We start from the raw sequence: 27,693 nt of genomic DNA, 5'->3' as shown, positions 1-27,693 counted from the left end.
CTAAAATCAGTCCATCTTGCACCAGCAGCATAGTGAACCGCACACCCCCACCTCCAACCCCCAATGAGGTAGAGAGGTTTGGGCTAGCTGGGAACCGACTTGCCAGGGTTTGCCACAGAATTTCAGGGGAAATGACTCTAATTTTGCTAAGCTCGGTACTAAAACTGCCATCCTCCAGCGTGCTCAAGGAGGCAACAGAGCAGGCGGTAGTTCCTGATCTATTTGGGCAGAGGAATGAACCTTGGAAGATTACAAAGACTCCAAGTCGCCTCGCCCTCCACTGGTTCCCTGTCCCACCAATATTATGCCGCGTTCCGGGTCTCCGGCAGGGGCCGCTGCAGCCGGGGCGCGACACCAGGACAGAGCGCTCCTCCTCAGGCCTTTCCTGCCTGCACTGTCCCCACCGCCTTTTGCAGGTGTGTCTCTGGCCTTGGTGGGGGTCCCGGCTTTGTCCTGGCTCCACGCGCCCCATCCCGCGCATGCGCGTCTGGGTGCCGGTGGGGATGGCGGCGACTCTGGGGTGGCTGGATAGGCCACGCGAGTAGAAGAGAAACCTATGCTGGGCCTCTGGGCCGGGGACAGCAGTGACCGGAAGAAAGGGCACTTTGGCTGAGGTGACAAGGGCTGGTTGTAGTGGTGGGGGTGGCAGTGCAGGAAAGGTAGGATCTCAACACAGCCTGAAGGTAGAGGCGGCTGGATTTGGTAGCAGAGAGATGGGGGAAAGATCAAAGTCAAGCCACGATCAGGGAGAATGGTGCCCCAAAGTTTTGCGAGGGGTTTGGGGGTGGCGCACTTTTCAAGATGGGAGATCAGGAGCGACTGCAGCAGAGGTGGGCAGAAAACTCTCAGAGGGTGGGGTGGAGGCTGGGCACGCAGGTGTTCAGAGAGGTGATTAGCTGGGCCCTGGGCTGTACCCTTCTTTAGGGTTAGATGGCAGGTACCCCTGCAGATGTGAGTGGAACGGGTCAGCGTCAAGGCCTGGGACTACTTGGGTATTGATCTCATTTGCAGAGCTTTCAGAGTCCTAAAAGTCTTTACTGAAGCCTGTGAAGGTTTCTGCAGTACGGTAGCCTTGTCTTCTGTCCCATGACTACTCCTACATTTCAGTTGATTGTGTTTATTTCTGGGGCGCAATGGGGTGTTTTGATATATGCATGCATTATATTATAATAAGAGACAGTCAAGCTAACTGTCTGTCATCTCGCAATTTTTTTTAAAATAAGAACCTTTCATTCGTTTCAAAGAAAGAACCTTTCTTTCACTCGTTTCAAAGTTTTGAAATGTACATACATCACTTCATTACCAACTATGGTTGTTGTGCCCTGCAAAAGACCAGTCAAACTTCTCTCTAGCTGAAGAGTCCCTGTCCCTTGAGAGACATCTCCATGACCCCATCTGGTTTCCCACACTCAGCCTCTGGTGACCATTGTTCTGTTCTTTGCTTCTGTGAATTTGACCTTTATATGCTCCTCGTGTGAAATCGGAACACCCGCCCCGCTGTGCTTAGATTATTTCAGTTGCGTTGGCAGGGTCATCCAAATGATAGGAACTGTTCTAATATCGCACTGTGTGCACAGGCTACACTTGCCTATTCCTCTGTTGATAACACCTAGATTGTTTCAGTGTGGGTAACACCAAAATTAACATCCAAGTGCCCACATTGACCTTCAATCTCTGTCTAACGAGCAAAGGGGACTTGCTGGATCACAGGCTAATTCTGGTTTGAATTTTTTGAGTGATCTCCATTGTTAACCAAAATGGTTATGCTAACTGACCTTTCAGTTTCTTTTCATCCACATCCGGGTTAGCTTTTGTCCTTTTGATAACAGTCGGTTCCTGCAGGTTTGTGGTGATAGTTCCAGAAGTTGGTTCTCTCCTTCTAATATTTGACTCTTGGGATTGAACTCTGGTCTTCAGGCTTGGTGGTAACTGACTTTACTCTTGGAGTCATCTCACCAGCTCTCCATACATGTTATTTAAGTTATTTAACATTTTTTGAGATTAAAAAAATATGTGTATGGGTGTCTTTCCTACATATATTTCTACAAACTACATATACCTAGTGTCTGAGGAGGCTAGAACAGGGTGTTGTTCCCTAGAATTGCAGTTCCAGATGGTACAGATTTTGAGCCACCACGTGAATGCTAGGAACCTGTCTGTGCTTTTAACTGCTGAGCCATCTCTCTGACGCCCTCCATACATTTTAGACATTAGCGTTTATCAGATGTGTAAGTAGAAATAATTTTCCCACTGTGTAAATGACTGAATCCCTTTACCATCCCATTTGCTTTCATTACATGCGTTTGGGGTCCTGGCTAAGAAACCATTGCCCAAGCAATGTCCTAGCATTTCCCACAGGTGGTATGTCTAAGTCTTTAATCCACTAGTCATTGATTCTTATGTTGTGTGAGGCAAACAACAGTGGAACCTGGGCTTGGTGGCTCACATCTGTAATCCCAGCAGTTGGGAAGTTTAGATAAGAGAGTTGTCATGAGTCCCAGGCCAGCCTGTGTTGCTGGTGAGTCCAGTTCGAGGTACACAGTGAGCGCCTGGGACAATTTCCTTCTACATTTTCCCCATCCCCACCCCCAACTCAGATGTTCAGCCTGGGTCATTTTTCTCTGCCCTTCTTTTTTTTAAAGCACTTCAGGATTCTAGCAGATACACAGTAGAAACAGGTCACACTGGGAGTGTTAACATGCTTGCACTTTAATTTTAATTGGGATCTGCTGAAGTACAGTGCACAGTCAAAATCACTGGAGTTTTGTTGTTGTTGTTGTTTTTTACAGTTCCTAAGTTGTCCAAAAAGCGTAACAGAAATAAAGGCACAGAACTTTTCATTGCTGGGATGGTCCCTGTCTGCTCATTCCCCCACTGAAAACCACTGAAGAAATTTCTGTACCTATGGTTCCCCTTTTCAGAATAGTGTGTAAATGGCCTCTGTGTTGGGCTTCTTAGCATTGTGTGTGATGCGTGCTGTGTGTGTGTATTTATTCGTTTGATTATTTTTGTATGTTATTTTGTATAGTATTTCATTTGATATAAATTATGATTATTTTTGTATATTATTTTGTATGGTATTTCATTTGATATAAATTATGATTATTTTTGTATGTTATTTTGTATAGTATTTCATTTGATATAAATTATAATTATTTTTGTATGTTATTTTGTATAGTATTTCATTTGATATGAATTATGGGCACTTGCATCCATGTATGTGTGCCATGTGCCATGGGGCCAGGAGAGGATCTCCTAGAACTAGAGTTACAGAGGGTTGCAAGCCAGTGTGAGAGCTGGGAATCGAACCTGGATTCTTGGCAAGAATATCATATGCTGAGCCATCACCCGGTCCTATCATTATGTTTTTATTTGTTTGTTTTTTTAATAAAGCAACTCTAATTTTGAAAGAGTTTAAGGCTTCCAGAAATAATGTGAACATGGTAGGGCCTCCTGGGTATTACTCACCGACTTCCCTATCGTGTTACTTCTCACCTAACTGGAGCGTGGGGATCTAAATTAGGACCTTTACAGGTGCCTTACCAACTAGTGTAACTACACTACTAATAGTTACTCACATTTTGCCAGGCGTCTCAGCAGGGTCCAGGTATGTGACCCACTGGAGACAGTTTCCTGGGTTTCACCCTTTGTAACCTGGCTAATGGTGTAATGAGTTTTGTTGGTTATTCTGTACAATCCTCTCCAACTGGGTTTGTGTTCTATTTCTAGAATTATGTGGTTTAAAAAAAAAAATAGTTAGTATGTATAGTGTTCTACCTGCACACCAGAAGAGGGCACCAGACCTCAGCCTAGATGGTTGTGAGCCACCATGTGGTTGCTGGGAATTGAACTCAGGACCTTTGGAAGAGCAGTCAGTGCTCTCAACCTCTGAGACATCTCTCCATCCCTTATTTGTTTGTTTGTTTGTTTTTTAAAACAAAAAACAAAATCTCAATTATTCTATTTTACCAATATAGACATGGGGGCCAGAGGCTGGGGGGAGAGCCTACTAGCTCAGAGAGGCAGAGAAGGGCTTCTCAGCTGAAGTCTCATCAGGAATGCCCTCATGATGACTCTCCTTCAGACTCGGTGTCTCTCCCTTCTACTTCCTGTGTGTGTGTCTCTAGCCTCCTGACTTCCTCTTACTCTATGTTTTTCTCTTAAATAATATTATGTTCCCTTCCCGTCAACAGGTTGCTTGTTCCGCCTCTTGACCTGTGCTTGGCTTCTCTTAATCCTCTTTACGATAATCAAACAAACCAAAAAAAAAAAAAAAAAAAAAAAAAAAAAGCTTGGATTAAAGGCGTGTGCCATGTCACAAATAAAAACAGGGTTTTCCAGAAAATGACACAGTCTTGGGGTTCTCAGTGTGACCAAGTGTCCCGCAACAATTACATACTGTATCGTGGCAGATACCACTCAGAAACAAAACTTTACCCTTCCTGTTTGAATTATCTGTGGGAGGCAGATGAAGTTGCCATGACTTGTTACTGGTTGCACTAACTGAGATTGTTGGCTGGATGGGCCATGCAGTAGACGTGTTTTCCACAGTGAAGCTGCCATTGCCCTCATGGGGTTGAGTGTTCGAGCAATTTGTTCTTTCTTGCTGAACAGTCTTCATGTGTGAAGCATAACTTGTTCACCTATTTATAAGTTGATGGGCATTTGGTTTGCTTCTGTTTGGAACCAAGGACTATCTGACAGGACTTGGTGTTCTGTTAAATATAAACCATGCCATAAACCAACACCAGGCAAGACTTCGTGTGATTACAATGAGTCGGGAAGCAGAGACAATGAATGCCACTGTCTTCACACACCAGAAGAGGGCATCGGATCTCACCACAGATGGTTGTGAGCCACCACGTAGTTGCTAGGAATTGAACTTAGGACCTCTGGAAGAGCTGTCAGTGCTCTTAACCATTGAGCCATCTCTCCAGTCTGCTTTCTCCTTTTGGATTCAATCCAAGACCACAGCAGGTGTGATGGTGCCATCCATATTCAGTGTGGGCCTTTCCTCCTCAAACCTCCCCAGAGGCCCCCTCCAAGGTGATCTCAGAAGTGTTTCCATGGTGATGTAAATGGAGTTAGGTTAACAATTAAGATAACCATTACACAGTCCTAACCTTTTGGGGGTGGGGAGGGAGTGTTTGAGACAGAATTTCTTTGTGTAACCTTGGTTGTCCTGGTACTTTCTCTGTAGACAAGACTGGACTCGAACTCAGAGATCTGCCCACCTCTGGCTCCTAAATGCTGGGATTAAAGGCATGTTCATGACTACACAAAGCTAGCCCCAACTATTTTAAAACTAGTCTGTAGTCATAGTTGGTAGCCAGGACATTCTTCCCCTGAAATTTTTTCATCCTATAAAACTGAAAGTTTTTACTTGTTATTTTTAAGTATACCTCAAATACAGTGAGTGTAGAGTTCTGTGAGTTCTGATAGACATGCCACGTATCTGCTACTGTAATCAAGACATGGGATACATTCATTACTCCCCTTTCCCACGTCTCTTTACTCCCCCCCCCCCCGATCACAGATATAGACTTTATTTATTCTGGACTGTCATAGAGATACAATTATGAATGCTTTAAAAACATTGTTGTGTATGTGAATGAATGTGTATGTATATATATATATATATATATACATATATACATATATATATATATATATATATGCAAAGTCATGTGTGTACAAATGTGCATGCACAAATATACCTGTGTCCATGTAGAGGCCAGAGGCCATTTTTGGTTATCTTCCTCTATTGCTAACTCATTTAAATTTTTTGAAAAAGTTTATGTGTATGTGGGTGAGTGTTCAGGCCACAGCACACCATGAAGGTCAGGGGACAGCTAACGGAGGAGTTGGTTTTCTAGTTCCACCATGTGGGCTCTGGAGATCAAACTGAGGTCACAGGCTTGGTGACAAGCAATGTGTCACTGGCCCTTTACTTTTGAAGGCAGGGTTTCTCACTGAATCTTGAACTTGAGAGTTTGGCTAGGCTGCCTGGCTGGCCATTTCTATTCTTTCTCCAGCAGCCCCCTTCCCTTAGTGATGGCATGTGGTGGTGCACACCTTTAATCCCCACGCCTTGGGAGGCAAAGGCAGGCAGATGGCTAAGAGTTCCGAGATCGAGGCCAGCCTGGTCTACAGATCGAGTTCCTGGACAGTCAGGGCCACACAGAGAAAAACCCTGTCTTGAAAAACAAACAAAACAAAAAAGATTTCCCAGTGGCTCTGGGCTTGGCCTTGTGTCTGACTCTGGTCTGGGGTGGAAGTGGGGGCTTCAGTTCCTTCAGGCTCTCAGAGGCTGCTGCAGTTGCAGGCTACTGCAAGTCTGAGCCACAGCCCAGAGGATAAACAAAACAACCAGGCTAAATATCTATCAGAATTCCGTTGCCGACCACTTTAGTTAAGGGTATCTTTTTATCTTTTTTCATTTTCTCTCGTTTTTGTTGTTGTGGGTTTTTGTTTGTTTTGTTTTGCTGAGACTGGCTCTCTCTGACCTCCCTGAGGATGATCTCTAACTCCTCCTCTAAAGTCCACCATGTTAAGGTGAAAAGCAATACAGTTCCTTACTCACCGTGACCTATGACCTCACTCAGGAGTTTTTAGCTCTATCGAGGCAATGTTTCGTTCTTAGTTCCATGTTCAATAAATCAGAAGCTAAGGATCGGGAGTGAAGGTCCTAATAATGCCCAGGACAATCAAAGCTCTGGGTTTCACCCATCCCAAAAAGCATCAGAAATATTTCTCTTAGCAGCGTGGCAGACAGGCTTGTCATCTCAGGCTTTGGGAGTCTACAATGGAAGGGACATTATTCAAAGCAACCCTGCGGTAGGTGACCAGACTCTGTCTCAAAACACAAAACAAAATTAGAAATGGTCAGATGTCTGGTTTTATTTTAACACAAATTTCATAAATGGTGTGAGTGTGTTTGAAGTAGGCTGGATTAACCGTGTTCTGCTGTCGGAGAATATGTGGATGAGATCTTCCACAAACGACTAGTCATGAGTGAACTAGCAAATGTTTGCACATAGGTACATGTCTCAACACCTCTATCGAGACTAAGACACACTCTGTGTATGAATGTTTTGTGATTGTTTTTATGCAATTTTATAACTTTTCTACAGCCTGCCTGGGAAGTAATCCTTCAAGGAAAACCTGATGCGCCCATTCCCTATTGTTCCGGGACGATTCATTTCCCAGCTGTGTTGTAGACTGAAGCCTCCAGCCTCCCCACAAAGCAAGATCTGCCTCACCATGACTCGTCCAAGTTCAAGTAAGTCATCCTCATACATACGTTGGCCATGGTGCTGAGGAAACTTTAGCATGATATTCACAGGACACGTGAACAGGAAAAATTTCAATATTTGGTACCTAGTGGGCCTCAGTTCAGCTTGGTCACAAACACAAAGGCTTTGTCTTGACTTTCCATAAGAACTTTGGATCCATGAACTCTTAAATTTCTACAGCTGCACTCTGCAATAGGTTACCCACACCAGCAGCCCAGGGAACGTTTATAAGAATGTGTATAGAGAGACTAAGATATTAGATAACAAAGATGTATTGAAGATGCTGTGCCAATGTGTGCCCAAAGCTGTCATTTCCTTGAGAGGCTGACATGCACCCACCCATCAAGTGTATAAGCCTGTATTTATTTACTTAAGGGAGAGAGAGGGTCATGTGTATGCCATCATGTGTGTAGAGGTCAGAGGACAACTTGCACAAGTCCGGTCTCCTAACACCATGTGGCTTCCAGAAATTGAGCTCGGGTCATCAGGCTTGGAGGCAAGCGCCTTTCTCTCTGAGTCATCTCACCAGCCCTGAGGAATGCTTTTTATTGGAATATCCAAAATCTTTTTTTTTTAAATGATTTGTTTATTTCATGTGTGTGAGTGTTTACCTGCATGTTTGCATGTGAAGAAGGCACCAGATCCCCCGGATCTGGAGTTAAAGATGGTTGTGAGCCACCATGTGGGTGCTGGTAACTCAGCCCCTGTTCTCTGCAAGAGCAACAAACACGCTTATCATCTTTCAGCCCCTATTGGCATATCATACAGTACGCGGCTTCTCGGTGTCAAGGTTCGTACACAGGTGTATGGAATACAAAGGTCCAGCGGGGACTCTGGATTGACACAGGTTTTATTTTCTGTTTAGATATGGCAGATTTTCGGAAGTGTTTTGCAAAAGCAAAGCACATAGCCATCATCTCGGGGGCTGGTGTTAGTGCGGAGAGTGGGGTTCCGACTTTCAGAGGAGCTGGAGGTTATTGGAGAAAATGGCAAGCTCAGGTCAGTAATGCTTTCAGACCACCAAAGGCTCTTCCAAATGAGGCTCTTACGGAGTTTGATGCAGCGTCCATACAGAAGCACAGGGACCGTGTTTGGGATGGGCAGTGACCATTTCGTCCTCTTCGTTTTGCTGTCGACACAGCCTCTATCTGTGATGACTACGGTAGCAAATCTGGGGCCGGGGAGCCGGGTGCCATACAGAGGAGCACTTGCCCTGTGAGCATCAGGCACGAGGGCCTCGGTCTGAATCCCAGTGCCCATAGAAAGAGTGGGGTTCAGCTCCATATTCTCGAAACCAGCACTGGAAGGAGAGACAGGAGGCTCCTGAGAGCTTGCCTAGTCTAAACAGGAAGCTTCTAGTTCACCAAGAGACTGTGTCTCAAGGCAAGAAGGCAGAGAGCAACAGGAAGACACCCAATGTCCTCCTCTGGCTTCAGAATACTTCTGCTGTATAGGTGTACGCAAGTGCATACTTATGTGTATGAAACACACACACACACACACACACACACACACACACTTCACCCCAGAAAGGAAAAATGGGAACCCCCCTGAGAGGCCATAGCAATGATTGCACCCCACACTCCAATTTGGTGATATAGTAAGTCTTTTATTATAGTTACTAATGAGAGTATGGGTTGGGGGGGTTACTTACAAGGAATGGAATAACTCAAAATCAACTGCATCCGTGTGACCCCAAAACTGTGTCCATGGTGCATAGGACCCAAAGCTTCTCTACATAGCTTACAGGAAGTTCCACAGGGAGCATCTTTCTCTCTGGGCAGTCAGCCTCTCCTCACAGCTATTGTTTCCTACCTTTACTCTGAGGTTGGGTCCTCAAGATCTTTCAAGTGTTTTGTCTAGCACATGTGACCTTTTGTTTGCCTTCTGTTGACCACCTAAGGCTTTGGGGACTCTCCTTCCCTCATGGGGAAGGTTGCATCTGCAGGATCTCATAGTTGAGCAAAACATTTTCTTTACCTTCTAGATGTTAAGAGTGCATCTTTTCTTCTTCTCTTTCCTTCCTTCTTTCTCTCCATCTTTCTTTCTTAAAAACAATTCAGTTCTTTAGGAATGGCCTTAAGGTAGAATCAGAAAACCTTGGTTACCACAATTCATAACTTTAAATTTAGATATAAATATCTAAAGATAATTGGAATTTAGCAGTAAACATTGTAAAACTTCTATGAAACTTGTTAAAGGCTTAGAGCTTGGTGTTTAAATAATTACATGAAGAACATTGCAATGTAAGTTCCGTGGAGTTGAAGGGATTTATTATTTAGAAGCTTTATTATTTATTTTCTTAATGTATGTGTATCTGTGTGTGGGTATATGCACATATGTATGTGTTCTCAAGAAAGCCAGAAGAGGGCGCTAGATCCCCTGAAGCTCCAGGGGCAGGCCGTTGTAAGCTGTCCGGTATGGATGCTGAGAACTGAACTTGGGCTTTCTGCAGAAGAAACAAGTTCATCCTTAGCCACTGGGTTATCTCTCCAGCCCTGCTTGATTGGCTTGTTGTTTTATTATTTGGCTTTTGTTAAAGTAGACACAGACAAATGTACCCATGCTTAGTGTACAACTCGGTGAGTTTCAGCAGATGGATGAAGTTGTATCATCAACACCATGGTTATAAGTTATTTCTGTTATATAGTATCCTGGCTAGATTTCTATTGCACCGATAAAGACCATGATGCAACTCAAGGGAAATAAAGGGTTCATTTCATCTTATAACTCTCAGGCAAAACAAGAATCTAAGGCAGGAGCCTGGAGGCAGAAATGGATACAGAGGCCACAGGAGGATGCTGTTTCTTATATCACCCAGTACCAATGGCCCAGAGGTGCCACCGTCCCAAATGGGCTGGACTCTTCCATATCATTTATCAGTCAGGAAAATGTCCTACAGACTGGCCTACAGGCCAATGTGATGGAGGCCTTTGCTCAATTGATCTTTCTTCTCTAATGACTCTAGCTTGTGGCAAGTCACTAAATAACTAGCCACTACACACATATATACAGCTACACACACATACACACACCACACACACACACATACACACACCACACACACACACACACCACACACACACATACACACACCACACACACACACACACACACATACACACACCACACACACACACACACACCACACACACACACACACACACACACCACACACACACATACACACACCACACACATACACACATACACACACCACACACATATATACACTTACAGGTACTTATAAACTATACATAGATACATGCACATCTACACACACTACATGCACATCTACACACTATCTATCTATCTCCCTCTCTGCAACTTTAACAGATATCTGAGATGTTCCACTTGTAAAGAGAAAAGGTTGATTTTTTTAACTCAAAGTTTTCCTCCATGTTCCATTGTTCCCATGGCTTTGGGGCCTGTGATGAGAAAATACATCATGGCTGGGAGCATGGGGGATCAAGGCTATTCCTTCATGGCTTAGACCCAAAGAAAAAGAAAGGAAAAGGGCCAAAAGCCTCTCCCAGTGCTTTCAGTTATCCCCAGTGACCTAAGCTCTCCCTTAGACAACCCCCCCCCCAGCTTCTCAAAGGCTCACAGGTTTTCATTGTGCGGAGCGGGGAGCCAGACCTCCAACAGCTGAGCCTTTAGAAGACACTGCAGATCCAAACGATAGCACTGTTTCTTCAGCTAAGTTAAAATCCTTAGTTTCAAATGTTTATTTCAGTCCTATTTTTAGTTGTGTGTACGTAGGGGGGTGGAGGGGTGGGGGACTGGTACATACACGTGCGGTGCCCTCCTTGTGTCTCCTGCCGCTGGAGTTTCAGGGGCTTGTGAGCAGCCAAATGTGGGTTTTGGGTCCTGTGCTTGAACCCTCTGAGCTGCCCAGGCGTCTTTCTTATCCTGGAAATCCCTGGGTTTAGAGAGCGGCGAACTTCACGTGCTGTATCCATTGTGAAGCTCCCAGCCCCAGGATGCTGGTAGCTTGGTTGGTTAGATGAAGACAAAATGAACCACCTCGGTTCGAGCCTTGCAGAACTCACGGAGCTTTCGGGGAGTGCCGCGCGCACCCACACACTGTGCTTTCCTTCCTCCTAAAGGTTGAAGCAGGTGAAATTGTGGGATGCTCTGGCATTCCTCAGGCCTAGGAGGGAAGAAGGGAGTAGAAAGCCCTTAGAGTCCTGGAAGTAAGAAGGCTCCCAGAGGAATCCCTGGGAAGCAGGAAGGGCTGGGGGCTGAAGTGGGGTGGGGGTGTGTGCTCTAGTGTTAGAGGAAGCTCAGAGTGCCAGTAAGGTGAGAGGTCAGAGGGCATATCTGATTGCAACTCTGCCCCAAGGGCCCTTGTAGGTGGTTACAGTTCCTAGGTTAGTGCACAGGTGGGGGTGTGCTTGTGAGTGTGGGGGAGGAGGGCATCTTTGGTGTGCTTCTTTTTAACATTATCGTAGACTGGAACGAACTGTTGGTTGTGTCTACAGTTCAGTGAGGACCAGAGGCGGCCCAGGCAGGATATGGGACATTTCCGTGGCTGGTAAGAGTGTCCTAGTGCACTTCCTGTCATCATACAACCCGGACAGCTGCGCTGTGTGCCTCTATCACAGGAACAAACTGTCTTAGGAGACAGCTAGTGCCTTAAGTCCAGATATTTCTTGCATTCTGTTAATACATATTAACAAACGGCTCCCATCAAGGGCATGGGAGGGGCCCTGGGGGCCGGAGTCTGTCAGAGTCTCTAGTTTGGGTTTTCTATGGGCTCCTGGGAGCTCCTCCCTGCCGGCCATGTTTAGAAGTTGCAGTCTCCCTGTGTGTGTGTTTGTGTGTGTGTATGTGTCCCCACTCCCAAGCATGGAGCATCCTTTCTTAAAGGATTTTATAGATTGGTCCAAGTTCTCCTGACCTTCCTTCACATATATGTATATATGCATAGTTTATGAGTACGTATATATGCATGGTTTATGAGTACATCGCTATGTGTATGTGTGTAGTTTTTATATATACATACTTACATGTGATTTGTGTGTAAGTATACATGTGTGTATATTTATTAGTTTGTATAAAAATACATGTAACTAAGTGTTTATGTTTAGTGGTATGCATGTATGCATATGTATTTCTAAGTACATGTAGTTATATGTATATAGCTTAATATATTGTATAATTGTGTCTAAGTGTATATATATGTGTAGTTTGTATGTGGCTACATGCATGTAATTGTTTATATGTGTATATATGTGTATGATTAACGTGTTAACATGTACAACTGTATGCTTATATATACTTATGGCTATGCATGCATATGTAGATTGTGTACACTTATATACATGTAGCTGTATGTGTGCATGCAGTTGTGTGTGTATACAAATATCTACATGTAGTTTTAGCATAAATACATGTAATTATGTGTGTGTATAATTGTGTATATAAATATGAATACCCGTATGGTTGTAGCACTGTATATGTGCATGGACATATGTGTAGTTTGTGCTTATTATACATTATATATCATATACATTATACATTATATATATTATACTTATAATTGTATGTAGTTGTGTAGATGTGTACAGTTGTGTACTATGTGCTTGTATTTGCAGTGTTTTTAGTTGTGTGTAGGTTATGTATGTCTGTGCATGTATGTGTATGTATGTCTGAGCTCCTTTCTGTGCCTGATGTATTTTACTGGGGCATTTTTCATTTCACGTTTTTCTTGGAGATCCTGCACAATGAAATTGATTTTCTATTTCTCAGCGCTCTATGGGGGTAAATTCCGACCCCAGACCCTTCCCCACAGGTCACTTCCTGTCCATAATCTGTGAGCTGAGTGGGGGTGGTTGCGTTGCTTCTGTTTCGTCGGTAGGAAAGCGAAGAGTGACCTGTTGGTCCCAGGGCTGGGCTCTAAGCAGGTGCTGTGCAGTCTAGCCTGATCTGCTGCTGCTCCTTTCCCCCTCCACAGGCCCCTCCCTGACCTCTGCCTCTCTCCCCTCAGGACCTGGCGACGCCTCAGGCCTTTGCTCGAAACCCATCACAGGTGTGGGAGTTTTACCACTACCGGAGGGAGGTCATGCGGAGCAAGGAACCCAACCCCGGGCACCTGGCCATTGCCCAGTGTGAAGCCCGGCTGCGTGACCAGGGCAGACGGGTTGTGGTTATCACCCAGAACATCGATGAGTTACACCGCAAGGCTGGTACCAAGAACCTGCTGGAAATCCACGGTAAGGAAACTAGGACTGAAAACACAGCTTGTCCACCCTACTCTCCTAGACTACCAATGCTGTGGCACTTCCCTCAGGGACACAGCGGTGTCCAAGAGCACCTGAACAGTTGGTAACAAGGGACACCTTGCCCACTGACACAACTCACTTGTTTCCTGCCGCTTGGTAGTTGGAGGATGGACCCAGACCAATAGTACCAACACCCTGGACATACCAGAACAAACCCCACTTTTCTCCCACAGTCCCCATCGCACATCCGGCAGTATAGGGGTTCCTGTCCACAAGAGATGTGCTGCTCACACAGCCACAAGCCCCTGTTCCTGGGGTGTCTATGGAAGGAGGCTGTGCTTGACGCAGCTATCCAGGGAGTGAAGCAGCCTGGCCTTGGTGCCATCAGGACTTCAGCAGGACTGGGCATAGCCAGATGTGACTTCAACTTCAACACCCTGGGGGCATTTACTTATCCTTTGTCCTCGGTAGGGAAATTGCCGATGAAGTCATCCTGTTCCACCACAGAGCATGAGGGAGGCTCTGTTCTGTGATAAGCCCACCTTGTTGTAACATCCATGTAGTTTGTTTTGCATCTCAGGCTTCTTTATTCTGTGGATTTCTGCTCAAGGCCATTAGCTTTAGCGTGGACAGGTTGAGGAGCAGTCCACTCACGTCTATTCTGTATAGCTACAGTGGAGGCTGCACTCAGCCAGCCTACCGTCATCAGACACAGAAATCTCTTCTCTGTTGACTTGTGAGTGTCTCATTGCAGCTCTTATAAAGGAGAACATTGCACTGGGGCTGGCTTACAGTTTCAAAGGTCCAGTCCATTGTCATCATGGTGGGAAGCATGGCAGTGTGCAGGCAGACATGGTGCTGGAGGAGCCAAGAGTTCTACATCTCGATCAGCAGGCAGGAGAAGCAACTGTGAGCTACATTAGGTATAACTTTGAGCATCGGAAACCTCAAAGCCCACCCCCCACAGTGACGCACTTCCTCCAACAAGGTCACACCTCTTAACAGCGACACTCTGCATAAACCAAGCATCCAGACATCTGATTCTATGGGGGCTATACCTATTCAAGTCACCACACTGGTCAACACTTAACTCTGCTGGCTTTGAGTCATTTGTCACATATCTCTGCTTATTTCTCTCTACACGCAAGCCACATCTGCCTTGCAGCGTTCTTTGAAGAATTACAAAAGGTTTCATGTACATATTGGGTGGCATTTTTTTTTTTTTAATTTTTGTTACAAATGATGAGAACTTTTTCCTTAGGTAAAAACAAAGGAAGCTCCCTCATTTCGTTAAATTCAATTATGATTTTAATATACATAAACTAAGTATTGACTCCTATCTGTAGGCTCAGAGAAGTGAGAAACTGAGGCAGGAGGATGTAGGAGTCTAGAGTTGGGTCCAAACTACAACATGGCAACACTTGTTTTTTAAAAAAGAATCCCTGAAATGGTTACTTTTTTGTAACTGTGACCAGTTGCCTTCAGAGAAAGATGGTTTATGTGAGCCCACAGTTTCTGGCAAAGCGGGGTTTATTTTGGCTCACGGTGTGAGGGTCTGGTCAGATCACTTCTATGCCCGAGAAACAGAGATGGTTGAACCCTGGAGCTTCTCTTGTGCTACCCCAGCTTCCCTGGGGTAGCTGTAGACCTCACTGTCCTCAAACTCAGAGATGCACCTGCCTCTGCCTCCTGAGTGCTGGGATGAAAGGTGTGGCCACCACACGTGAGCTCTCCTTTTCTTCTGTCCATAACGCCGTCTATAGGATGCTACCCTTCGTATTTAAGGTGCAACTTCCTCCTTTTTAATTTAAAGAGTTTTATTTTATTTTTTCCCCTCCCAGATTGTTTTTCTTCTGTCTTTCTAAAGCCAGCTCTTTGCCTGGGCTTTTGGTGGAGGTTGTTGGTCAGTACCAACAGATCTAAGTTGTGATGAAAGTGTTTGGTCCTTCCAGGGTTCATGAGTGTGACGGTTTGCATATACTTAGCCCAGGGAGTGGCACTATTAGAAGGTGTGGCCTTGTTGGAGGAAGCCTGAGGATGCTCAGTCTGTACCTGGCTTTCAGATGTAGAACTCTCAGCTCCTCCTGCACCATGCCTGCCTGGATGCTGACATGTTCTCACCTTGATGATAAGGGACTGAACCTCTGAACCTGTAAGCCAGCCCCAATTAGATGTTGTCATTTTTAAGAGTTGCCTTGGTCATGGTGTCTGCTCACAGCAGTAAAACCCTAAGACAATGAGATCAACTCCTAACCACTTTGATAGGAAAGGCTCAGCTCACACAGTATTGCAGCTTGACTTGGAGCTTGGGAAACCCATAAGCATTGAGGACACTTGCTTCAGAAATTCCCCTGACATTTGTGCCTTTTTGGGCACAGAAGTAATATGACCAGACCCTCACACTGTGAGCCAAAATAATCTCACACTTACGGTGTCATCTGAAACCGTGGGCTCCAATAAACCATCTCTTCTCTGTCTGAATGACAGCTGTCTTGTCTTTGGGCATGTACTGACCTGAGTATGTACAAAGTATTGGCTGCACACACTGGAGGCCCCTTTTTGTCTCTGTTGCTTTTTTTTTTTTTTTTCTTTCTTATCTTGGTCATATTGGAGCCAAACCTGAAAGAACTGTTTATTTATCTTATGTGTATGGGTATGTTCCCTGCATGTATGTCCATGCCCCGTGTGTGTGTGTGTGTGTGTGTGTGTGTGTGTGTGTGTGTGTGTGTGTGTGTGGTGCCTCTGGAGTTCAGAAGAGGATGTTGGGATCCTGTGGAGCATTAGTTACAGATACTTACACACCACCATGTGGATGCTGAGAATGGAGTTTACATCCTCTGCAAGAACACCAAGTGCTCCTAACCACTGAGCCATCTCTCCAGCCTGGACTTCCCTCAGCTAAATTTCTTTGGAAACATCGTCACAGACATGCCCAGAGGTGTATATGCTAGGCGATGATAAAGTGAATGGAGATGACAGTCAAGATTAACCGTCACAGCTAGCCCCTTAGAAAGTCATACCTCTGGGGTGCTCCACGTGGGTGGAATGCACTGCCAGAGAGACATACTCGGAATGTGCTCATCGGAGCCTGTGGTCAAGCTGGTTCTTGCCATGTGATCAATGGAGTTGGCACCCTGCAGAGGTCTGTGTGCACTGTGCTGGGGATGGACCTCGGAGCACCCTGAGCATGCAGCCACTGTTTGAACTGTGGCCACCACAGTGCACTGGAAGTGACTACTATTACTAGCAATTCTCAATTGTCAGTTAAATGCTCCTTTAGTGAGTTTCTTTGCTGGAAGAGATTTGAGTTCCGTTAGATCAAAGGTAAGATTTTGGGACGCTCTGAACGATTGACTTTTTAGGTTTGAGCCTAAACCTTGCTGCACTGTCTCCCCAGCCCATTGGCTGTTTGTAATGAAGCACTTAGTAACTCGGACCCTTAGCTTCAGGTTGAGCAGTCGCTTCTCCCTCGACCACCCCAGTTATGTCTGGACATCACTCCAGGGTCAGCTGCGTGTTTAGCCATGTAGTTATTTCCCATGCAGGTCACGGTGTCCTTGAAGGCCTCTGGATTTGGTTGGTTAAACAGTAGTACATGTGTGGTAGTTTGAGTAAAAATGGTGCCCGGAGGCCCATATATTTGAACTCTTAGTCATCAAGGATTGGCTCTATTTGAGGAGAATTGGGAGGCGTGTCCTCGTCAGGGAGTGTATTACTAGGGTGGGTTTTGAGGTTTCAAAAGCCTGTATTAGGCCCGTGTTGCTCTCTCTGCCTGCGGATTCACTACTGTTCCAGTGCCATGAATGCTGCCACGCTCCCACCGTGCTCCCTCCCATCGTGCTCCCACCATGCTCCCTCCCACCGTGCTCCCACTGTGCTCTCACCTTGCCCCCACTGTGCTCCCACTACGCTCCCACTGTGCTCCCACTACGCTCCCACCGTGCTCCTACCATGCTCCCATCGTACTCCCACTGTGCTCTCACCTTGCCCCCACCGTGCCCTGCCATGACATTAATAGCCCTCTAAAACTGTAAATAAGCCCACAATTAAATTTTTTCTGTTATAGGGGTTGCTTTGGTCTCTTGACAGCCACAAAACAGTGACTAAGACAGCATGTTTTTCTATTTCCCATGATTCCTAACCATAAAAATGAACACAGGATGACAAATTATTGTCTGGCCTCTCAGACACGGAGACCTTGCTCTGATGACACTAAGTTCTGAACTTGCCCGACATGTGCCTTTTCTTTCAGGGACCTTATTTAAAACTCGGTGTACCTCATGTGGCGCTGTTGCCGAGAACTACAAGAGTCCGATCTGTCCAGCGTTAGCAGGAAAAGGGTAATTATATCGCACTGCAGAATTAAGGTCCTTTTCCCTCGAATCCAGCATGACCACAAGGATACTGAATGCTCACTGAAGAGCCCAGCAGATAGTTTTTTTTTTTTTTCTCCTCCCCTTCTCCAGTGTACTCACGGTACAGACTTCTCCTTCGTACCACGGGAAGTTTCCTAACTTCATCATTGTTTATAAGTAGAAAAATTTAGGAGTCAACTTAAACTACTGAAAATTACTAATGGTAATGCTCTGGACCATTCCGGAGCAGTTTAAATGTATAGCAGCAAAATCTTAACATGGTGTCATTGGAGAAGCTTCAGAATTTCCCCACTCAGACTCCCCTACACAAATTCCCTCTTGAAGCGAAACGCATAGTCAGTATCTCAGGTTAATCCTACTAAGTGCACGCGAGCAAACCTTGCAGCACGTGCCACCAGGCAAGTCCACAAGGACCGTGCCATGCTCTTCCTCTGTTCCTTAGTTTTACTGTTAGCATTCATTCATTGTCTTTAATACTATTTACTCCAGGGCCCCAGAACCAGAAACTCAAGACGCCAGAATCCCAGTGGACAAACTTCCCCGGTAGGTAAAAAAAACGATGTCTGTCTGGCGTTCAGGACTGGAGGAAAGAGAGGCAGGAGAGATGGGTGGCTCAGTGGTTAGGAACACTGGCTGCTCTTCCAAAGGGTCAATCCTGCTCACGTGGCAACTTACAACTGTCCGTAATACCAGTTCTAGGTGCACATGCCTAAATGCAGTCAGATCACTCATACACATAAAGTAAACACATCTAAGACAATCAAAACACACTTTTGTGGGTTATAAAGTACATTACACGTTTAAACGTTTTTTTTTCAAAACCAGACACTGAAGCAATGCTTCCAAAGGGAGCTTCTCGGGGCCTGGGAGATGATCAGTGCTAAAGCGCTTGCTAGGCAAGCAAGAGCACCTCAGTGTGGGCTCTCAAGACTCCCAGAAGAGGCAGGCATTGCACAGTACCTAAAACCCCAGTGCTGACAGACAGATGGGGGTGGGGGGTTCTCGCTGGACAGCCAGTCTAGCCGTAACTGCAGCCTTCAGGCTCCATGAGAGACCCTGTCTCAGGGATCATGTGGAGGGCAATAGGAGCAGATACCCTAGTTGGCTTTTGAGCTTCACATACACACATCCACAGGCCCGAGCATCAGCACTTGGGTATACATGTGCACATACACAAAACAAGGCAAGCAGACCTCCGGGAGTTCCAGGACAGCCAGAGATGGACATCTAAAACCCCCCAAACAAGCAAGCAAGCAAACCCAGCTATAAGGTTTCACGTTTAAAACTATGTCTACGTGTGCATGTCTGCTTACGGGTTTGTATACCTGAGATCCAGTGCCCTTGGAGGTCAGAGGCATTTGGACTTAAGATTGTGTTGTGGTTGTGAGCCACTAGACTGGCTGGGGTCTGCTGCAGTATATGCGCTTCTTCACTGAGAGATCACCTCAACCCCAAATCACTGCTTTCGACAGGGCACATATACACTACTGATGCTTCTTGGTTTATTTTAACCCCAGACCCTTTTCTTTTATAGGGGGCGGGTCCGAGACAGGGTAGCTCTTTGTATCCCTGGCTGTCCTAGAACTCACTCTGTAGGCCAAGCTGGCCTCAAACTCACAGAGATCTGCCTGCCTCTGCCTCCTGAGTGCTGGGACTAAAGACATGCGCCACCACTGCCTGGCCAAGAAGTGAGATTTTTTTTTTTTTTAATAAGCTAGCCTGATGGTCCAGACTTGTAATCCCTGCTATTTCAAAGGTTGAGGCAGGAGGATCACAAGTTTATGGCTTGCCTGGCCAAGAAGTATATTTATGGTCAGCTGGAGCCTAAAAGCAAAAAAATCAAAGGAATTTGGGGAGTCAGCCTGTTGGTAGAACTGCTTTACAGCACGCAGAGCCCGGGTTCCAGCGAGAGGCAGAGCAAGGTAGAGGAGAGAGAGGATTTAGGCACAGAGCGCGTGGCTGTAGATTAGTCTCAAGAAACAAGTGATCTGAGAAAGCAAACGGAGGTCATTGGTGGAAAGAGTTGGTCTGGGTGTTGAGGGATCTACTGCGGCTCCGGTCTGGCCAATGGGAGTGCGTGAGCGCAGTGACCGGGGAGAGAAACAAGCTGTTAGCACGAGGTCAAACTCAGCTGAAACAGTGTCTACTCGGCTTAGTGAATGAAAACGAGAGAAGAGCTTGTAGAGAAGAGTCATCTCAGTGCCCACATCCCAGCAAGTTCCCATCCGATGGTCTGCGTGGCGGTCCAGTTCTCCTGGGGTCCTGGGCAGTCCTGACCCAAGTGCTTAGAGCCCAGCTGAGGATGACGTTTTTCCAGGTGCGAGGAAGCAGGATGCGGGGGCTTGCTGCGGCCTCACGTGGTGTGGTTCGGAGAAAACCTGGATCCTGCCATTCTGGAGAAGGTGGACAGAGAGCTCGCCCTCTGTGATCTGTGTCTAGTGGTAAGTCACACGTGTCCCTAGTCTTCAGGCCCTGGAAAGACTCGCGTGGCGTCTCCCTTCTTTCCTGTCCTCCCACCCCCTCTTCCTCCATTTCTTCTTTACTCCCTTCTTCCCTCCCTCTCTGAAAGACAAGTGGGGAAGTCTGTAGTGTCCTGGAGAAAAACCGAGAAGCCGTAAAATAAGAGCTCGTCTTTTAAAAAGATTTGTTTTGTTGTTTTTAATTATGTTTAGGTGTGCGTATGTGCCTGTGGGTATGTGCACATAAGCTCAGCGTCCTCGGAGGCCGGGGCTTTGGGACACCGGAGTTACAAATAGTTGTGAGCTGCTTGGCACGGGTGTTGGGAACTAAACCTGGGTCATCTAGAAGAGCAAAAACTGAGCCCTCTCTCCAGCCCCAAGAACTAATCTTAAAATATGAAACTATGTATGACCATCCTCTGAGCATCTTTAAAAACCTCCCTTCCCCCACACAAAGCTAAACAAAAGGCACATTTTTTTTAGAGCAGTATAGATTTATAGATGAAATATTCTAACATAATGTTATTTGGGGAGCAGATTTCCTTTATTCATCTATCATGAGTGCACACATGATGAGTGTGTGTCACTGTGTCACTGTGCCACGTGCCACGTGGAGGTCAGAGGACAGCTTTGTAGAGTCAGTTCTCTCCTTCCAGCTTTACCTGGTCTCTAAGGACAGAACTCAGGTTGCTAGGCTTTTATGGCAAGCTCCTCCACCTACCGAGCCATCTCGCTGGCCCTGGCCTAGATTCTAAATATAACGCACGCTCATTATTAATTGTCGTTGATAAAATACGAAAGAATCAAAGCATAAGAAGGACATTAGAGATCACCACGCTATACCATCTGGAAATAATCGCCAGGAGCATTTTGATCTTTGATCTAGAGCAGCAGTGAGTGAACTGCAGCCTTTGGATTAGCCTGGTTTGTACCAGTTGGTGAATAGTTGTGTTAGAATGATTGTGCCTTTCCATCATTGATGGTGGCTGCTTTTGTCCCACAGAATGAGAGTTGAGTCCTGGTGGCAGAGTCTCGATGGCTTATAGACACTAACAATTTAACTGCATGGCTCTTTCTGCAAAAAAAAAAAGTTGGCAACTTCTGATCTAAATCCTTCCCTGTGTGTGTGTGTGTGTGTGTAAAGTACATATCGTACCTTAGCGTATTCCATTACTCCATGTCAACATATCCAAAGTGGTCACACTTTTTAGTTTACCGCATGAGTTTCTAGTGCAGAGATAATATAGTGAGAAAATCCTATTGCAGAACATTTGGGTTGTTTCAGGCCATTTTTTGAATAGCGTCCAATGTAGCCCAGCAGGGTATTACATCATTACACAGCTAAAAACCAGACTGGAATTCTTCATCCTCCTGCCTCTATCTCCCACATGCCAGGATTCCAGGCATGTACCCTACGCCCAGCTACCTCACATTTGGCATTTGATGCAACATTGCATGTGTGCCTGAAAATGGGAATCTTAGCATGTTCCTCGAGCAGTTTCCTTAGGACTCATTCCCCAAATGTGGAATTACCTGGAAAGAGCACACAGAGCTCACAGTTTCTTTAAGGTGTCCTTAAGAGCAGAGAACCCTTGCGGCGGGCCTGGCTCCACCCGGTATTTACTGCACACACCCCACAGTTGTGTGCAGCCTCTGTGGCCATGGTGGCCATTAGTGGGGAAACCCACTTTCCAGAATGTGTTCTGGCTTTGCATTGCTAGGGAGGGTGTGTGTGAATGTCAAAGGTTAAAGGTGACCGTTTCCCACCTTAGAAAAAGAACATGGATCATTCACATGACTTCAAAGGCCAGAAGAAAAGCCGCCCTTGAGTCACGTCCCTTGGGCCATTTCTTTGATCTCTGCCTACTTGTGTAACTGTCCCTTTGAGTCACTGTTCTTGCCCACTCCCAGAGACAAGTAACACCTTTGCTGTCCCCGCATTGGACTTCCTGTCATCTAGCACACCTCTCCTCACACCTCCATTCACGGCCCTGCCTGAGTAAGCTTCCCTGGGTTTCCTCCCAGCACAGTCATGTCCTCTTGCTTTGCAGGTGGGAACGTCTTCTGTGGTCTACCCAGCTGCCATGTTTGCTCCTCAGGTGGCTTCCAGGGGAGTCCCCGTGGCTGAGTTTAACATGGAAACCACCCCAGCCACCAACAGATTCAGGTACAGGGACAACCAAGCTGGGTGATGGGAGGTGGAAGGTGGGCTTGGGGATGCCATCCCAATAGACCGCACATTTCTGATTTCCGCAGAGGACCAGAGAGGAGTATGCGGGCAAAAAAGAGGGTTGGTGCCTTTTTGTTTGATTTGTACTTGACTTTTATGAAAGAACAGAATGCCATTACCTGAGGACTGGGGTGGCTGGGGTTTGCTGCGTTATGTGGGAGTTTCCCATAGAGCTTTGTTTTTCCCATTGGCATGATATAGTTGCGTTTGTAGTTTTCAACTAGACACAGTAACAGCCTTTACATGTAGGTGACAGGCGCTACTTCCGCATCAGAGTGGCTTTCTTGGGTGAGTGCTATCACAGTACATGCGGTGCAGTTCCTGACTTCCTCAATGTTTTGTCTGACTGAACCCCAGGAGTCCTCACAACGTCAGATTTGCATATGGCATTATGGAGATGGTGTATGTGTCCCCCACAGCTCTGCTTAGGGCCTTTTTGCACTTGGGACCCCTCAGTGCCCTCAGCCACCATCTTGCCTAATCTTTAGAACTTAACTGAAGTACATGTTGTACCAGACACTGCTTTAGTCCCAAGAATAGGCTAGATCAGTAACCCAAATCCAAACCTACCCTGTGAAGATTAGATGCTGGTGGTCAAGGCGTGCAGTAAGAAATATGTGTTGTGAATACTTTATCCAGCTTCCCAGGTGCTGAGGCAGCAAGATAGCCTCGGTTTGACTGGGTGTGGGGCAAACAGGCATTAGAATTTGGGGTCCTTAGGGCTAGCCTGAAGAGGAAACAAAATGCTGAAAGAACGTTCCAGATTCTGGGACTACCTGATAGAAAGGTCTAAGACAGATGCACACTGGGTTGTGTAGGGATCACAAAGGGGTCCACCTGGCTGCAGGGATGGTCAGAGGGGAGAGTCCAGGAGAGGTGATTGTATCTAATAAAGTAATTCATTGGCATGTGGTGAGGAAAGGTAATCGCATCTGGATATGAATTGCTGGTGGAGGCTAGAAGGCTAAGGAATTAGCCTGAAAACTAAGGAGACAGTAATGTCGCTTATGAAGGGTTTGAAGAGCTCTTGCTTTTGAGTCCCAGTAGCCACATTTGATGAGATAGTTGAATATTCCCCTGGCAGTGCCATAATCAGTAGGCAGCAAGGCCTTCTTTGTCTGTGTAGCTGGGTACCTATTGGTTTCTTAATTTAAAATTTACTGACAAGAAGTATAAAGAAAAAGAATAAATGTATCACACACACACACCATTATCTATATCATCATATATGAAGAAGCACAAATAAATACTCATTAGCTTTATCTTTGCTGGTTTTGGTTAACCCACGGGCCTTCCATTTGAGATGGAATTGGCTAACACCTTTCCTCATCCTCATTTTCCTGGTGTCCCCTTAATCTTCCTGAGGATTCAGATCACCCTAACCCTTATGAATAAAACAAGGTAGACACCCAGACATCCTGAACCAACACTTAGAGCTGGAGGTAGCTGTTTATACAAATGGCCAGTGGGTTCTTGACAGGCACACCTGTCTTGATTATGTGTGTATGTGTGTGGGTGTGTGTACACTAGTGCAGATGCCTTGGAAGCCGGAGGTTTTGCATCTCTTGGAGCTGGCATTGCAGAAGGTTGCAAACTGTGGATGCTGGGAAATGAGCCTTAGTCTTCTTCGAGAGCAGCACATGTCTGAACTATGGAGCCATCTCTCTTGACCCTCTGGTTTATTTCCTATTTTACTTTGTGATACTGGGGATCGAACTCAGAACCTGTGCATGCTAGACAAGCTCTCTAACGGTAAGATAACTCTTCGGCCCAAAATAGATATCTTACTTTAGTTTGAGATGTAGCTCAGGCTGGCCTCGAACTTATGGTTCTCCTGCCTTAGCTTCCTAAATACTGGGGTTATAGGCATGCTCACCAAGCCTGTCTAAAATACAGCTCATATCATGTGCTAGCAGTCGCTTATTCTAATTCCAGTGGCAGGGATGTAGTCCAGGCTAGCACAGCGGAGTTCAACCACTGGGCTTCTCTCCAAGCTGATGTTAATTTTATATAATCACATTTGTGTCGTTTTGCTTTTGTGGCCCATGTTTGGAGACTCAAATCTAAAATTCCATTGCCTTAAACAGTTGTCTTAGTTTATTGTTGTGGAGAGACACCATGACCAAGGCAACTCTGATAAGGACAACATTTAATTGGGCTGGCTTACAGGTTCAGAGGTTCAGAGGTTCAGTCTATTATCATCAATGGCAGGAAGCATGGCAGCCTGAGGGCAGACATGGTGCAAGGGGAAAAGGAGCTTGATTTGGAAAAGTTCTTCATCTTGATTTGCAGGCAGCAGAAGCAGACCCTCTTCAGCAGGCAGCCAGGAGGAGGCTCTGAAATTCCAAACTGGGCGGGGCTTGAGAACAGAGATCTCAAAACCCACATCCCCAGTGACACACTTCCTCCAACAAGGCCACACCTACTCCAATAAGGCCACACCTCCTAATAGCACCACCCACCACGGGCCAAGCATTCAAACACCTGAGTCTATGCTGGCCAAACCACCACCAGTGCTGTGGAGTTTTCCTGCCTGTTTTCTTCTATACATTGCTTCTTGCACATTGTGGAAGACAAAGGTCCAGCATGTGGACATTTAATTTCCCAATACCATTTATTGAAAAGACCTTCCTTTTCCCACTGTATTACTGGTGGATTTATGAAGTCACTTGACCGTGGACTCACTGACCTATTTCTGGACTATATTTTATAATGCTGGTTGGTGTGTCTGTCTTTATGCCCCGACTGTGCTGTTTTAATTTCTACTACTTGATGTTGCAGGGAGCTCATCTCCTGCAGAGACTTCGACCGTCGCTCTTTATGTTCATGAGCTTATCAGTTATTGACATTTGTGAGGGTGTCTATGAGTTTTTGAATTGTTTTATTAATCTCTATTAATTGGAAAAACATTGGAATTGCAATAAGAATTATAGTACGGATATTTTAACAGCATTAATTCTTCCAGTCCATAAACATGGGATATCTTTTTTTTTTAATGTTCTTAAGCTTTTTATTATTAAAAACAGAACCTCTCACAAAATACATCCCAGAGGTAGGATACTGCTCCCTCTATTCCCTCTTCACTTCCCTCCCCTTCCCCTCTCCACCAGATGCAACACCCCGCCCCTCCATTTCCTCTCCAGAAAAGAGTAGGCCTCCGAGAGACAACAGAGAAACAGACAAAACAAGATGCAATAAGGCAGGAGCCGTCCTATAGAGACTGGACAAGGCAGCCCAACAGGAGGAGAGTCTCGAGAGCAGGCGAAGGAGTTACAGATGCAGGAGTTCCCACTGTTAGGAGTCTCACAGAAACATCAAGCTAACAGCAGCTGTAACTCACGTACAGCAAGCAGGCCCCATGCCGCCGCTTCGGTTCCTGTGAGCATGGGATATCTTCCCATCCATTTATGTGTCTGTATATAAATAGACACGTACAATCTCAGTGATGAGTTTAACATTACACTGGCAAAATACACTCAGCCATGCCTCCTCCGTCTGTCAGAATAAAGGTTTTACAACCCACAGACTTTAGACGCTTGTCTGTCTAAACGTGCTACATTTTGTACTGTCAGAACTTGAGTTAACGAAATCAAAGAAAGCCTGGTTTGGTGGATCACACTGTCTTAGTTAGGGTTTTGCTGCTCTGAAGAGACACCATGACCAAGGCATCTCTTGTAAAAGACAGCATTTAATTGGGGCTGGCTTACAGTTTCAGAGTTTCAGTCCATTATCATCAAGGTAGGAGCATGGCAGCATCCAGGCAGGCGTGGTTCAGGAGGAGCTGAGATTCTACCTCTCATTCCAAAAACAGCTAGAAGACTGGCTCTCATGTGGTTAGGAGGAGTGTCTCAAAGCCCATCCCTAAATGACACACTTCCTCCAACAAGATTACACCTTCTATAGTCCCTGAGCCAAGCATATTCAAACCACCACACACACCTCTAATCCTGGCATTTGGGTGGCAGAGACTGGCTGATCTCTGAGAATTAAATGCTAGCCTGGTCTACACAAGTTCCAGGCCAGCCAGGGTTATAGAGTGAGATCCTGTCAAAAGAAAAAAGTATTAAAAATGTAAAAAGACACTAGTTGTATGCTATTGGCTGTAGCTGTGTGTTCATTTTGCTAACTCGGACCTCCTAATTCTTCTGTATGGGTCCTTGTGTTTAGGTTTCATTTTCCAGGACCCTGTGGGATAACTCTTCCTGAAGCCCTGGCTCCTCATGAAACCGAAAGGAATTCTTAATCGTCCTGTGGAAAGAGGAGAAGATCCTGGAGTACAGAAGCAGGAAGGGTACTATGGGAAAGGTGGTTTTGTAGATGGTGAGCTGAACTTGGAAAGAAATCTAAAATCACCCTCCAAGCCCCTCACAGACAATCTGTTAAGGGATGGGTTTCAAAATACCAACAGCAAATGCATTTTATCTGGAAGAGGTCATCAAGTTCTTCCATGTGATGTCACATGAACTGAAATATGAGTAATTTTGATTTGATATTTTTGGTTAGTTACTGGAAGGGAAAATTTTGTAATTAAATTTCTTGAAAAGAAAGTAATTATCCTGATTGTTTGCATCTTGGGCAAAGACAGAAATAGAGAATTAAAACCCTAAAAGCTAAACCCTCAAATTTATTTATTTTTTGTACTTTTTTTTTTTTTTTTTTTTTTGTGGAAATGAAACCATCCTTTACAGTTGGTAACTTAATGTATAAGGATATTCCTCCAAGAGATGCTCTGGCTGGGGTCTTTTTTTCCTTTTCTTTTCAGTATTTGCCTCTCTTGAATGCCTCACCTTAAAGAATAAGAATAACTTACAGCAAGAACTCACGCAAGGCAAGGGGATGACGACAGGAGCGCTGCAAACCCAGGCTGAAGCAGATATCTGCCTCTAAGGGAAGGAAGTGATGGCTGATCACTGCACACTGTCTTAAGTGAAGGAGCTGTGGGTCCCTGAGAGGATGGCCTTTTCACCTTTCAATAAAGTAGCAAGAACACGGTTGTCTCTGAGCTCGACTTGCAGCAGAGGCCTGAATGAGAGGGATGAGAGGCCTAGAGGGATGCTGTGGCCACCAAAAAGGAGCGTAGGATAAAGGGTGTAGGAAATGCTCTCC

General features: G+C 45.6%; 1 protein-coding gene across 3 annotated transcripts; it reads left to right on the top strand.

Annotated features, from left to right (window-relative positions):
* The first annotated feature begins 335 nt into the window (after positions 1–335).
* On the top strand, positions 336–27,589 carry SIRT5 (sirtuin 5). 3 transcript variants are annotated; one of them, XM_080908475.1, is made up of 10 exons: positions 432–614; positions 7,134–7,282; positions 8,161–8,294; positions 13,288–13,513; positions 17,775–17,862; positions 18,388–18,441; positions 20,216–20,339; positions 22,409–22,524; positions 26,755–26,878; positions 27,350–27,589. In XM_080908475.1, the coding sequence occupies exons 2-9, from the start codon at positions 7,168–7,170 to the stop codon at positions 26,828–26,830; spliced, it is 933 nt and encodes a 310-aa protein (XP_080764601.1). In that variant the 5' UTR covers positions 432–614; positions 7,134–7,167; the 3' UTR covers positions 26,831–26,878; positions 27,350–27,589. The 3 variants fall into 3 exon arrangements, with proteins under 3 accessions (XP_080764600.1, XP_080764601.1, XP_080764599.1); XM_080908474.1 differs by lacking the exon at positions 432–614 and adding an exon at positions 336–416 and having other exon boundaries at positions 26,755–27,589; XM_080908473.1 differs by having other exon boundaries at positions 26,755–27,589.
* Positions 27,590–27,693: the final 104 nt, after the last annotated feature.

Source organism: Micromys minutus (assembly GCF_963924665.1).
Source record: "Micromys minutus genome assembly, chromosome: 1".
Taxonomy (NCBI): Eukaryota; Metazoa; Chordata; class Mammalia; order Rodentia; family Muridae; genus Micromys; species Micromys minutus.
This window is presented reverse-complemented; position numbering and strand designations above follow the sequence as displayed.

Excerpts from the sequence above, each read along its gene's own strand:
- SIRT5 (XM_080908474.1), top strand. The coding sequence starts at position 7,168 with ATGCGCCCATTCCCTATTGTTCCGGGACGATTCATTTCCCAGCTGTGT. Across the intron at positions 8,295-13,287 it reads GGAGAAAATGGCAAGCTCAG|GACCTGGCGACGCCTCAGGC; the intron begins GTCAGTAATGCT and ends CTCTCCCCTCAG. Across the intron at positions 18,442-20,215 it reads CCAGTGGACAAACTTCCCCG|GTGCGAGGAAGCAGGATGCG; the intron begins GTAGGTAAAAAA and ends ACGTTTTTCCAG.